A 13958-nucleotide genomic window follows, 5' to 3' on the forward strand; every position below is an offset into this window, starting at 1 on the left:
ACTGATGAATCTGCAAACATTAGAGAAATACTTGGACGTAAATTGTTGGTCATTCAAAGAGGTACCAAAAGAAAATATTAAAGTATTCAAAAAGCAAAGGAATCCTTTGAAACAAAGAAGATACTGTACAAATAGTATTTATGATCAGTGATGAAGCTTCATGATAGGAACATTTAAAGGTTTTACACCCAAAATTCATTCTGGAAAATAAGCAATACAGAGCCTCTTACATGTAAAAGTCGGTTTGTAGACCAGAATTCCACTTGAAATGTTATAAAATGGAGTCTAATAAAGGCAAGCTGCTTCAGCTGCATGTTTTCAGTTTTATGGGAGGAAATGGGATCAGAATACCACTGTACTGTTTGATACCAGAGTCCGTAATCTGTCCGAAAGAAGAGTTTTGCTGAAGCTTATGATCTACAAGAAAAAACGTCTTGGCAAATGGTTTGCACTTAGCAGATTAGTTGAAGAATGGGTAAAACTCCCTCAGAATTAGAGGTACAACACAAAAATATATTAATGTGCTCTGATAGCTTATAGAATCAAAGCAGAAATTCAACTTTGGAAAAATGAGGTTAAAAATGATTCCCCAGTGATACTCAAAATTTGAATAACAAGAATATTAAAAGAATTATTAAGACTAATAAAAGTACATCTGTGTAAATTTGGGTGGGGGAAAAAGCTGTAACATTATTTTTGACATATTTTCTATGAACAGGCACAAGTGGACCGAAAACCAGTTTGCAGTATCAAAAAGAAAGGTCAATGTTACACTTGCCAATTAAAGAAAATGACTGTAGGGTTAAAGATCAGGTCTTTTAATGCAGTTTAAAGAGGCTGAATTATTTCTTTTATGGTTAACATCAAGAAAGGCGTTTGAGGAAGCAGAAAAGCTGTAAAAATACATTTACCATTTGCTATAGGATCACAGCTTGCTTCTTGTGCAGAGTTTCTTGTTGAAGGTGGCTTTTAAGACTCTGACATTGTATTTAATGATACCAAGTCTAAACCTGGTATGAAAAAGTTACGTTCATGGGAACTAAGGTACAAGTCTTTTATTTTAAAGAACTGAGTTTTTGGGGCGCCTGGGTGGCTCAGTCATTGGGCGTCTGCCTTTGGCTCAGGGCGTGATCCTGGCGTTCTGGGATCGAGCCCCACATCAGGCTCCTCCACTGGGAGCCTGCTTCTTCCTCTCCCACTCCCCCTGTCCCACTCCCCCTGCTTGTGTTCCCTCTCTCGCTGGCTGTCTCTCTCTTTGTGTCAAATAAATAAATAAAATCTTAAAAAAAAAAAAGAACTGAGTTTTTTCCAAAGTATGCCAGTTTACCATCATCAACTATATTTTTGACGGCCTTACTATGGAAGAGTTGGGAAGTACCAAGAAAGAGCGGATCCCAAGAAAAACAACATCAGCACAGTATATTTCAAGGAAGTGAAAGACACCTCTACCAGATAGTAGGACTAATGAAAAATAGGTTGACATCAAATTATGTGTCATAGAATGTAAATATCATAGTATGAAAGGGGGAATCATGGATGAATGCAGTTCTTTTTCTTTGAAATATGTGGCTGGCACTGAACATTTCTTGATTTTGTATGCATAGAACCCAATACACTGACTGACCTGCATTTGAATGAAATGTAATGTGAAAGTTAACAACAGCTCCTTGCAACAGAGGTGAACAGCATGCTTGCTCTGGCCATGGTGAAGGGTAGCATTGCTCATTTGCCTGTTTTCTCGAACTGCTTTAGCTACACAGCTATGCAATTTTTTCCAGATTATTTTCAGTATTAAGAGGTCACTAAGCACTTTCTTTATATTAAACTTCTAACTTCTAATATTGCTTTACTTTAAATGGAATCATTTCAGAAGCATGGGCTGAAAGATATTTCAGTGATAGAGTTACTGTAGTGAGTAATATGTGGGAATGTTTGCACCTTTTCATAGGCTGAATCTTTCATTGTGGTGGTATTTATTATCTTCACTTAGGAATGATGTTTTCACTGGATATTAAATTTTAGGTTGACAATTATTTTCTTTCAGTGTCTTAAAGATTATGAGTGAGTGAGAGCGAGAGACTGAGAGAATGAGTAGAAGGAGGGGCAGAGGGAGAAGCAGACTCCCTGTGGAGCAGGGAGCCCCACGTGGGGCTCGATCCCAGGACCCTGGGATCATGACCTGAGCCAAAGCAGGTGCTTAAACAACTGAGCCATCCAGGCGCCCTTCCTTCAGCATTTTAAAGAATGTTTTCTGTCTTCCACCTTTTTCTTTTTTTCTGATTATTTCTCTTTTAGAGATAATATATCTTTTTTCTCTTTGAGGTGTACTATATTTCATCTTTCTCTGGTTACTTGGAGATTTTTCTTTGGATTTTTAGCAGTTAAACAAAAATGTGCCTACTATAAATTTTCCTTAAAAACTTTATCCTAATTATTTGCAGAGCTTCTTCAGTTTGATACCCGATGTCTTTTTTGAGTTTTAGGAAAGTCTTGGTTACTATCTCTTTAAACAGTTCTTCCGCCACATTTTCTTTCATCTTCTGTGATTCATGTTACATGTTATATCTCTTTTAAAGCTTTATTTAGAGAGAGAGCGGCTGGGGGCAGGAGGAGAGGAAGAGAGAGAGAATTTCAAGCAGATTCCCCGCTGAGTGCAGAGCACGACACGGGGCTTGATATCATGACCTGAGCCGAAATCAAGAGTCAGGCGCTTCACCGACTGAGCTGCTGAGGCACCCCAGCATGTTAAATCTTTTACTAGGTCCCATGTGCCTATTACATAGTTTTCTGTGTTTGTCATAATTTTTTTTTATGTGCCCTAGACTGGATATTCTGATTTGTCTTCCAGTTCACAAATACGCTCTTCTGCAGTTAAATGCATTTCTTGAGGTCTTAATTTAATTAAGTACATTTTTCAGTTTAGAGTTTCCATTTGATTCTTTTATAGATGTAGTTAGCTGGCAAAATTATCTATTTTGTTACCTATTTTCTTAAACGTTTTAATTACAGTTATTCAAAAGTTGTATCTAACAATATCTGGATTATATATAGGTCTTTCCCCTTCGTTTGTTTTCTTAGATTGGCTTTTCAGTTGGTTGATCACTATTCCTGTGATACGTACTTATGTTTGACTGAATGGTGGACATTGTGTATGAAAGACTATAGAAGCTATGGATAATGTTACTGCCTCCAGAAAGGGCTGTTCTTCTGCCAGATAAGTCCCCTCAGGGATCAAATGGAGGTATTGGTGAAGGCTGTTCTATTTTCTGGTTTGCCCTTCTTTTGAAGGCATGGGTAGGGGTCTCAGATGAAAGCCTTCTCTTTTAAAGGCCCTAAAATCATTTGTCTCTGCTAGCAGTATGAAACTGCTGTGCTCGTTAGTTTTGGGGCCTCTTAGATGCTGCTTCCTTCTGTTAGACTTCTCAGCTTGCCCTGTGCAGTTTAGGAATTGGCAAATGCCTTGAAAGGAAAAGCTGTGGAGAAGTTCAGGCTCACCTCACTGTGATCTTGGCCTCTTAAGTCTTAGTTGCTCTGTTGTTCTCCAGTGATTTCCAACAGTTGTCTTTTGTTTTATTTATATTTTATGGAGCCAGGAAGGCCATTGTGATTCAAGCCACTTTCAGAAGCTGAAGTTTCCAACTTGTATTATTTTATAGCATTCTCAAAGCATGAAAGGATGGTTTTTAAGTAAATATTAAGCTTGTACTCTGGGTATTTTGCTATGGCCTCTTAACACTGAAGTAAGAGATATAATCTGGTTAATGCAAGAAATAGGAATAACATTTATTGAGTTTTGAGTTTCAAAAACATGAAGGCCTTTATTAATTTATTTAGTAAAGATTTTATTTACTTATTTATTTGAGAGAGCGAGAGAGAACACAGCAGGGTGAAGGACAGAGGGAGAGGCAGACTCCCTGCCAAGCAGGGAGCCCCATGTGGGACTCAATCCTGGGACTCCCAGATCATGACCTGAGCTGAAGGCAGACGCTCAACCGACTGAGCCACCCAGGCGCCCTGGCCCTTACTTACTTACTTTACCTATTTACTTATCTACCTACCTACCTACCTATCATTAATTATGTTGTTAGCCAACATCATTAGTTTTTGATCTAGTGTTCATTAGTTGCACATAACACCCAGTGCTCATCATAACACATGCCCTCCTTAACACCCATCACCCGGCCCCCCAGCCCTCCATGCACCCACCCCCCTTCTGAAACCCTCAGTTTGTTTCCCAGAGTCCAGAGTCTCTCATGGTTTGTCTTCCTGTCTGATTTCTTCCCCTTCAGTTTTCCCACCCTTCCCCTATGGTCGTCTGTGCTATTCCATATGTTCTACATATGAGTGAAACCATATGATTTTTGTCTTTCTCTTCTTGACTTATTTCACTCAGCATAATCCCCTCCAGTTCCATCCATATCGATGCAAATGGTGGGTATTCGTCCTTTCTGATGGATGAGTAATATTCATTGTATATATGTATCACATCTTCTTTATCCGTTCATCTACTGAAGGGCATCTCAGCTCCTTCCACAGTTTGGCTATTGTGGACACTGCTGCTATGAACATTGGAGTGGCCCTTATTAAACATTTATAATCCTTTTCAGGTCTAGTTGGAAAGCCAACAAACACATCTTCAAAAAAGATATAAACTATTTTAGTATGGTGCATACTATTGGAGGACAAGAACTAATATGTACTGTATACCATTGTTGGGTTATTTAATCATCAGAACAAGCATATGTGTGAGCAGATGTTGTTTCCATTTTAACAGATGAGGAAAAATGGTCAGTTGTAAAAAAAAAATAGAAAATACATATAAAAATAGATTTTAAAAAATCACCCACAATCTACCTGTGAGAGATAACCACTAAGAACATTTTGGTCTAGGAACATGTCTAGTCTTTTTCCAGCACTTATGAATGTATAATATATATTACTATGAAGTAATGAGCTTATAACATTTTGCTTTAAAAAGTGTTTAGATTAGCTATATGCAATTCTAGCATAAAACATTTTTAAACTTTGCAAGGATTGATAGAATTTCAGTGGTGCTGACAAAAAGTTCTTAAAAATATATGCAGCTGATATTTTCTTTTCAGTAATGCTTTGGACAGTGGAGTATTGGTTCTCTAAATTAAGAGTGATGTCAATTGAAATACATTATATAATTATATGTTGTGATTTTTGGTGTGTTTTAATGCTTTTTGTTAAGCTTCCTAATAACTTTTCTGTTTATATTTTAAAGGCCAAACTGTTTTCAGATAGTGGTTCAGCACTTTAGTGAAGAACATTACATTTTTTACTTTGCAGGAGAAACTCCAGAACAAGCAGAGGTAAGTTAATTGTTTTCTCAACAACTGCAAACCTTTATATAGCTCATGTTTTCTTTTTAACTAAGAAACTATTGCATATATGATAAAGTAATAAAAAGGAAGACTGAAATCTAATAATCTTTTTATTTCAAGGAATGAGAACTCTGATGTGTAAAATTTTTTTTGAAAGAAATGCAGCAAAAAACTCAGTGAAGGGCTGTTAGGAATGAAAGCTCCATTTTAAATTGACCTTTAAATACTCTGATGTTGAGTCCAACTGAGAATGCTCATTTAAAATCCTCTCTGCAGAAAGGTTATAGATATTCTCAGTACAATTGAAAGGTAAGCCAGTTAGTTTTGCTAACAAGCATTGTTATTCTTTACTGGTTGAACTTCATGTCTAAAAACAGAAGTTCAGTCATCAAAAATAAAAGTATTTGAGGAATTTTCTGTTTTTCTCTAAATGTACATATGATGCCTACTTTCAGCACTAGGCATTGATCCACATGCAGTACCCTTCTTATTTTATTAAACTTTAAGCAGTGCTGTGACAAGAGAATGTTTTCTAAAAACTCTTTTTAAAAATACTTTAATTTCTTTGAACGATAATATTTCAGGGGTGTTTACTGGTATTTTGTACAAATATGGTGGTATTTCTTCTGCTTATACTCTACGGGAAGAATCTGAAGGTGGTTGAGAGGTCAAAGAAAACAACTTTTTGTAAATAGAAGATACTGTGCCAACTCTGGATATGAGGCAGAAGCTCTTACAACTGGATCCTGGCATGCGTCCCTGATTCATAAATTACGAAAATATCTTAGACTGTAGAATTGATGAATGAGCCACATAATGTTTTGTGGTTCACAATTGAATGTCATGTTTCAAATCTTGGCAAAATATTTCAAATAAATATTATTAACATATAACACACAAAAAACCTGGTTTTGTGGGTATTATCCCTAATATTTAGATGCAGAAAGTAGAGTTCAAAACATTTTGTTAACAGATTTTTTTTTTTTTTTGAATGCTAGCAATTGAGTTAGGAAAGAAATTTAAACTTCAGTTTCCTATCCTCCAATTATTTCACCAGGTTCCCTCTTTCTAAATAAAGATGTGTTATATACCTTGATGACATTTCAGTATAAATAGAACATTTTCTTATATGTAAGCTTTACATATTCTTTATTTCCATATACCACTTGAAGTCCAAAAATACTATTGGTATTTCCAGTTTTTGTTACTTGGGTGGCCTTTGGGATCTGTGGTTACTCTCTTCTAGTTCTAAAAGCTATGGTATTTGATTAGGTCTTAATTTGTTCTGTAAAGATGTCCTCTAAACATTCAGGGTTCAGACTGAAATAGTCAACAAGCTAAAGATAAACTGAGTAAAGCAGTAGTGCACAGCTTCGTGGAAATAAGTAAGCCAAAGTGAAATATTTAGATTTATTTTTGATAAACCTAAGATTTCTCCAAACCAGTAGATAAACATTTGAAAATATAGCTTCTTGAATATTAGCCTGAAAACGGTTTTGAATCTAATGTTACATTTGAAAGGCTTACAAATAACCCAGACCCCCTTCCACATTCTACCCTTATCATGGTCTAAGGTAAGAGTAGATGCTGGTCATCAAGTCACTCATCACATGATCAGTTGGTTTTGCAATCAGCCCTCCTTTCACAAATTATAACTGTTAATAATTTTACATGGATTTTATTTTTTGGCTAATGGTCACTCATGGTATACTTAACATTAATTTAGGGATTCAACAAAAATACAATTTTAAGGATGATTATAATTGTTTTGGTCATTGTTTTATTTTGTGGGGCCCCCAGTGTAAAAGTGCAGCACACTCTGAGTATAGCAGTGGCCATCTGGAGCAGGAAAGAGCTGAATTTGGGGACAAAAATCCTGATTATTGGAAACTGAATAAACTAGTGTATATTTCTTTGACATGCTGTTATTTTTTGTAGGACTGGATGAAAGGTCTGCAGGCATTTTGCAGTTTACGGAAAAGTAGTCCAGGGTCATCTAATAAACGCCTGCGTCAGGTGAAACTTGATTTTCTTTGATTTGATGTTATCACATTTCACTTTATTACTTTGCTCTTTATTTCTGTCAGAACTGTTTTGGGCTACATTTCAAACTCTTCTGAGTACTTTTTTGTTTGTTTTTTTTAAAATATTTATTTATTTATTTATTTATTTATATGATGTTCAGTTAGCCAACATACAGTACATCATTAGGTTTTTGTACGTATATACAATGGACTATTACTCAGCCATCAGAAAGGATGAATACCCACCATTTGCATCAACATGGATGGAACTGGAGGAGATTATGCTGAGTGAAATAAGTTAAGCAGAGAAAGACAGTTATCGTATGGTTTCACTCATGTGTGGAACATAAGGAATAACACTTCTGAGTTCTTAAGAGAAGTTTATCTTTTCAGGCATTTTAAAGCCATGCTTCCACTTCGTTCAGTAGCAGGAGAAATATTTATGAAAAAGAAGTTTCTTTATATACATGCTGGGTACTTAGCCCGTAATGCCATCTTTTGAATACATACCAAGGATTTTTTTTTCTTTGACTTAAAATAACAATACCAAACCAACAACAATAGAAACCATTCTGTTAGGCACTTTCATTCATTTTTTTCTTGAAAGAATTATTTTGGCCTATTTCAAAAAGTACAACTAAAGTAATTATTGAAAAGATCATCTGACTTTAAGTATTAATCCAAATAAACTTTACAGTTTTTCGCTTTGTAGTAATTGCTTTGAAGTCTATTGTGTAACTGTTAGCTAGTGCCCTGTCTTATTTGAACCGTAACATGTACATGTTCATTTTATAGAGTTAAGCTGGGCTTTCTCTTTCTTTCTAGGTATGTATAGTCAACTCTGTACCCTCCATATCTTTGCTTTTTTTTTTTCTGTATTGTTATCCCTAGATAGTTGGAAAAAATAATTTTAATATTCTTGAGTTTTGAGGATCATTACTACAGTATTTATTGACCAGAGGTGATTCTTGTTTTATTTATGGAAATTTCCAATAAGCTTTGTGAATTTAATATATTGTTCTATTGCAAGTCAATAAATGGTTAATATTTAGTCAATAAATGGTTAATATAAGTTACATTTCCTGTAACCAAAAGTCTAACCCTTTCCCCAAGGACATTTAATTATACACATAATTGTGTTCTCAGATCTTTTTTTTAACATTTTTTAAACTGTAAAAAAAATCAGACTGAGTTTTTGCAGATTGTGTCTTGTGTGAAACTTTAGCTATGAAGTTATCATTTTTAGCTATAATACTATAGAATAAGAAATAATAAAATCATAGCTAACATCTCTTGAGCCCTTTTGCTGGTACTCTGCTGTATGCTTTTACATGTATTATTTCGAATCTTTACAACAACTTGCAGTGTAGACTTTATCCTAATTTTCTTTCTGAGGAGTTGAGGCTCAGAGAGGCTGACTTGTCCTACACTATAGAAGCAGTATGTGGCAAGGGGGAAAGAGAACCTGATACTAGAAAGTGAATGATCTAAGTTTTGGCATCAAAACTGACAAATAACTTAGCTTCTTTGGATTTGTATCTTCTTCTGTAAAATGAGAAGGCAGAATCAGTGTTGTAAACATACTTTCTAGCTGTGGAAGTTTATAGATAAATCTTCCAGGTGAGCTTTATATAACCTACAGGATTTTGATTTGGGTGGTGACAGTTTTTTACTTAGGTTAAAATAAAAAATCCTCTATTTCCATTTTCTCTGAACTATTTTTTAGTAAAAAAGGTGCATTTCATTGAATTGCTACAAGAATATAATTGGAGGAATAACTTAAACCGGCACTTTTTTTAAAAAAAAGAATTATTTTAAATGCTTGAATGTTGTATTTTATACATCACATAAAAAGGAAAAAATTACAGGTCATAATGTCTGAAGAAAGGGGAAAAATTAGTTTTGGGTTATTTTTAAATAGTAATTACTTTTGAAACCTAATGCATAATTCTTGAAATCTGGGGTAACAATTTTTTGTGTTTTCTTTAGGTCAGCAGTCTTGTTTTACACATTGAAGAGGCCCATAAACTCCCTGTAAAACATTTTACCAATCCATATTGTAACATCTACCTGAATAGTGTCCAAGTAGCAAAAACTCATGCAAGGGAAGGGCAAAACCCTGTATGGTCGGAAGAGTTTGTCTTTGAGTAAGTCTAATTTTATCATTACATTAAATCTTTTTCTTTTACCCTTTTGCCCCTGCATTTTCTCTCTCTCTTTTTTTGTCTCTGTCTCTGAACTACCAGAACAAAGGGCTGAGTCCAGGCATTTTAGTAGTACTTACGTATTTTTTTTCCTGCTTTTATTACTGAAGTGCTGTGTTCTTGGTTTTTTACCTAGTTATTAATAGGAATTAGTGTTACTGACAAGTTCAGAAACATTTACTAAGAGACATATAAAAAATGTTTACAACAGTTTCCAGGATTTACTTGAGGAGGTTAAAGATAGTAGGAAAAGTATAATTTGCTTGTCTGCATTCCTGTATTCCAAATAATAATATGTTTTGAATCCAGCATGCATGTTCAGATTGTTTAATAGCAGAAATAAGGGACTTATTTGATACTAGAAATAAAAGACTTAGAATTTGATGCCAGGGCATTTTGTTAATTCTTTTTCTTTTTGGTCCTCTAGTGATCTTCCTCCTGACATCAACAGATTTGAGATAACTCTTAGTAATAAAACAAAGAAAAGCAAAGATCCTGATATTTGTAAGTTGATACAGAAATTTTACTTTTTTAAACTCATAATGAAATGTAGTCTAAAAAAGTGCAAATAGTATAATTTGACATAGTTTCTTTTTGTACTTCTAAAAGTTTTGATTGTTGAGGAAGAGTTTCATAAGATAAAAAGACCAAAATGGCTAAATTGTACATACTGTAACCTTAAACTCTTGATTGAATCTTTCATCTTCCCTTCCCTCCCCAGTGGACAGGAACAAGAGAACAGTAAGAGTGGCCATCTTTCTGTGGTTCTTCCACTATCCCTTCTTTGTACTTTGTAGGTTTTTCCTGTTTTTGTATAGTTTTATGTAAGTGGATAAAATCACTCTATTAAAATTTTTTCTTTAAATTTATTCATTTCTGGTGAACCTTTTCCATTCTTATTCTCAGTAGCACACCTTCACCCAGCCTGTTGCTGAAACAGGTGGCAGTGGGATTTAGCCGTTTACATCAGAGTGAATTAGGTTAATACCTTCTTAAAAGTCAGCCTTAGGGAAAGAAGTGATATACATTAACAGATCAAAGCCTGAATTTTCCTCTACAAGATATTTATTTTGTCGGTTCTGTACTATTTAAATGCTTAACACTTTTTTAGTGGTACCCTGTTACTTTTAAAATAAAATCCAAACCTGTAGTAAACACAGAAGAAAGGCCCTTTCCTGATCTACTCCTCCACCATGTTGCTTTCATAGTGTATCTCTGGTATACCCTCTCTCTAGTTATACCAGCTTTCTTTGTAGCTTTGAAGCAATCCATGGATTTTAAAAGTGCCCATCATACCTTCTATTTAGACTATGCTCTTTCTTTTTCTCTGCCTTTCTACGTAGCTACACCTCCACAGCTGTTAAATGTCAGCTTAAGGGCTACCTGTTTGGAATGCATTTTTCCATGGGCTGAATTACTTATTATTTCTTTGTACTTTGGTAGCATTAGCCACTGTTAACAGCACTCACCACACTGTATTATACCATGATTGATTTCTTGCCTTACTGTGACCTCCATGCAGGTCATAGACCATGTCTTAATCATGTCTGTATCCCATGTCCCTGCCTACCGTAGTCTGGCACAAAATAGGCACTGAGTAAATGCATGAAGTAAGTATCAAGTATTGAATTTGTGTTGCTACTGAAAGCTCCTTTAAAGCATTTAACACTACAGAGAAGACAAAATGTCAGGAAAATTTAGTGGTATGACGAATTATAGTGTCCTCTTTTTAGACAGTAATCATCTGATGTTTTTCTATCAAAGTATTTATGCGCTGCCAGTTGAGCCGGTTACAGAAAGGGCATGCCACAGATGAATGGTTTTTGCTCAGCTCCCATATACCATTAAAAGGTATTGAACCAGGATCCCTGCGTGTCCGAGCGCGATATTCTATGGAAAAAATCATGCCAGAAGAAGAGTACAGTGAATTTAAAGAGGTATTAAGTTATTTACCAGTCTAATTATTTTTGATGGAATTAACAGTAAACATTTAAACAAAAAATTCATTAAGTTAAACATAGTAGTGTCATACTTAGTGCACCAGTGATGGGCATAGAAGGTTAAAATTAAAAAACCTTGCAGTAGTATGATGTTGGTCTTAAAGAGACTATAAATATGCAGGCTGTAAACTCATTCTATTTTTAATAAATGTATTCAATAGAACATATTTCTAAATAGAAGAACATAAGAGAATTCCTGTTAATCTCATTGGGAACGTTTAATGCTGTGTACTTTCAATAATCTTTCTTGATGTCATTTTTAGCTTGTACTGCAAAAGGAGCTTCATGTAGTCTATGCTTTATCACATGTATGTGGACAGGACCGAACACTACTGGCTAGCATCCTACTAAGGATTTTTCTTCATGAAAAGCTTGAATCATTGTTGTTGTGTACACTAAATGACAGAGAAATAAGCATGGAAGGTAAATAAGCTACTCCATTTTTCTTCATTAAAAATTAAAGTCGGAATGTCAGTTCTGATCCTTGTGCTGGCTAACATTTGGCAGTTTCTGTCATGGTAAATTATTCCACTAGAAGCCATAAGAAAGTGACTTCTTTATCCCTATCAATGGCTTATGGTGCTTGATTATTAAGAATAGTTTGTTGTACCTACCATATTCTCTCATTTCTATTTTACTTACTAATTCTTTGCACAAAAGTTAGGTGACAGCTGCATTTTATTTCTAGCTTCTGTAGATAGGTAGTTCCCAGGTAATAGAGCTGGACACATGATGCTTTGTAACAGCTTACAGATTTGTCAGTTAACCCCTTTCCAGCTAGCACTTTGGCTCAGTAACAGTGCTTGCTTCTAGGTTCTCCAATAAACTATAAAAGCTAAAACTATTTCCTCCTAATCATAGAAAATGTGAAAGACATAGATTTGTCAGGAAAGATAAAGTGATGGTCCAGATGTTACGCTGACACTGTCTTTTTTTGGCAATATTTGTATTTTTTTTTTTTAAAGATTTTATTTATTTATTCGACAGAGATAGAGACAGCCAGCTAGAGAGGGAACACAAGCAGGGGGAGTGGGAGAGGAAGAAGCAGGCTCATAGCAGAGGAGCCTGATATGGGGCTCGATCCCATAACGCCGGGATCACGCCCTGAGCTGAAGACAGACGCTTAACCGCTGTGCCACCCAGGCGCCCCGGCAATATTTGTATTTTTTAACGTAATAATTTATACTGGGATTTTGTGGGGTTTTTTTTTTTCATTTTCTGCATTAAAAAAATTGGAAGTATAATCAACATACAATATCCTGTTAGCTTCAGGTATATTTCATAGTGATTTGGTATTTTTATACATTTCAAAATGATCCCTATGATAAGTCTATTTATACCACTATGTTATATTCTTATTTGGAAATTAACTCAGAATTTCCAAAGTGTGGGCTCAGTGGATAGCAGAGCTGAAGTCTGATCTTATTTTTGTCACTCGCTGGCTCTTTGGTCTTAACAAGTCCTGTAACCATTCTAAGCCTTTGTTTTTTCTTATGAATATGGCAGTGTCAGCACCTCCTGTTGATCTAATGAATAAAGTCCTTTGAAGAGGTAAGTTTATAGAAATAGAGGGTGTCATTATAATTCATACTTCAGTGCTGGATGCAAATAAGCATACTTACATGGGTATAATGTTTGAGGAAAAAATGAGTTCATTTAATTTCTAATCTGGTTTCACATTAGTACAATCCTTTATATAACTAATCTTTTAATATAAATATTTATGTAGATGAAGCCACTACTCTCTTTCGAGCTACAACACTTGCAAGCACCTTGATGGAGCAGTACATGAAAGCCACTGCGACACAGTTCGTTCATCATGCTTTGAAAGACTCTATTTTAAAAATAATGGAAAGCAAGCAGTCTTGCGAGGTACGAATTTCATGTTTTAAGTATTTCAGCAAAGAGCATATTTTAATAGGTGATGCTTTATAGCTAATTACATTTTAAGGAAAATATATTAGCTTTTTAAAATTATTCATCAGGGCATTTATACATTTTGCAATACATTCAGAAAAATGTTAGACAAAATAGACTTTTTAAAAAAGATGTATTTTGAGATTAAAAACCTCAAATTCCACCAGAAATTAATGAAAGTCTTTCTCATTTATCCTGCTCTACTAATGATAAAGTGTATGCTGCTTTCAGAAAGTGTACATAACATAAATTGAAGTTTTTGCTAGAGACTTCGGTTGTATAACCCAGTTAAGGTTGATGAAGCACTTCCTAATAACAGCCAGCGGTATCCTTGAAGGTTTTGGGGGTAAAGAAGTATAACATATTCCACTCAAAAGCAAATAAAAACATCCTTTTACGATTATTAAGGTTTCAGTGTAAATTCATAATAAACATTAAGAGAAAGAGTGGAATCTCACATGGTTC

The 13958-nt window shown here is 34.9% G+C and overlaps 1 protein-coding gene across 2 annotated transcripts in view; it reads left to right on the plus strand.

Annotated features, from left to right (window-relative positions):
- Positions 1 to 13958, plus strand: part of RASA1 (RAS p21 protein activator 1) — a 121917-nt gene that overhangs the window by 96076 nt on the left and 11883 nt on the right. For both annotated transcript variants that reach the window (XR_004624126.1, XM_002913620.4), the window contains exons 12-18: positions 5249 to 5336; positions 7287 to 7364; positions 9362 to 9519; positions 10004 to 10080; positions 11341 to 11513; positions 11840 to 11999; positions 13306 to 13448. Coding sequence is in view for 1 of the 2 variants with exons in the window: in XM_002913620.4 (XP_002913666.2) it covers positions 5249 to 5336; positions 7287 to 7364; positions 9362 to 9519; positions 10004 to 10080; positions 11341 to 11513; positions 11840 to 11999; positions 13306 to 13448 (877 nt within the window). In the remaining variant the exon portion in view is untranslated. The remainder of the gene's footprint in view (positions 1 to 5248; positions 5337 to 7286; positions 7365 to 9361; positions 9520 to 10003; positions 10081 to 11340; positions 11514 to 11839; positions 12000 to 13305; positions 13449 to 13958) is intronic.

This window comes from Ailuropoda melanoleuca, chromosome 3 (assembly GCF_002007445.2).
Source record: "Ailuropoda melanoleuca isolate Jingjing chromosome 3, ASM200744v2, whole genome shotgun sequence".
NCBI classification, from domain to species: Eukaryota; Metazoa; Chordata; class Mammalia; order Carnivora; family Ursidae; genus Ailuropoda; species Ailuropoda melanoleuca.